At 54.1% G+C, this 414-nt stretch overlaps 1 protein-coding gene across 1 annotated transcript in view; it reads right to left on the reverse strand.

Annotated features, from left to right (window-relative positions):
* Positions 1–109: 109 nt before the first annotated feature.
* EMH_0054470 (Delta-aminolevulinic acid dehydratase, related) overlaps positions 110–414 on the reverse strand; it is a gene marked incomplete at both ends in the record, with an annotated part of 1,047 nt that continues 742 nt past the window's right edge. Inside the window, one exon of the mRNA XM_013497123.1 lies at positions 110–412. Within this exon, the coding sequence (XP_013352577.1) occupies positions 110–412 (303 nt within the window). The remainder of the gene's footprint in view (positions 413–414) is intronic.

The raw sequence follows: 414 nt of genomic DNA on the forward strand, positions 1-414 counted from the left end.
GAATTGCAAACACCACACGATTTCCTGCTTGCAGCCGCCTTGACAGTACCTGGGTAAGCAACGGAACACTAAGATTCAAGGAACCAAATCATCTTCCTTGCTCAAGGTCTCAAGCGGAGAAGACAGCAGCAACGAAGCCAAGAGGGGAATAGGCAAGCAACAGGCACGCACCCAACTCCGCCTCGCGCTCGGCCTCCAAGGCATTGGAGGTATCCATTTGATAGGTTTTCTTATCTACGCCCCCTTTGATGTTGGAGCCCACGGCATCCCTGAACGGCCCGTATAGAGATGAGGCGTATTTGCACGCGTAGGATAAAATCGATGTGTCCACGCAGCCCTCCATGTCCAGCGCTTCGCGAATTGCAGTCACCCGCCCATCCATCATCTCGCTAGGACAAACCATGTCGGCTCCCG

The sequence above is a fragment of the Eimeria mitis genome, genomic scaffold (assembly GCF_000499745.2).
Source record: "Eimeria mitis Houghton genomic scaffold, Emh_scaff2481, whole genome shotgun sequence".
Taxonomy (NCBI): Eukaryota; Apicomplexa; class Conoidasida; order Eucoccidiorida; family Eimeriidae; genus Eimeria; species Eimeria mitis.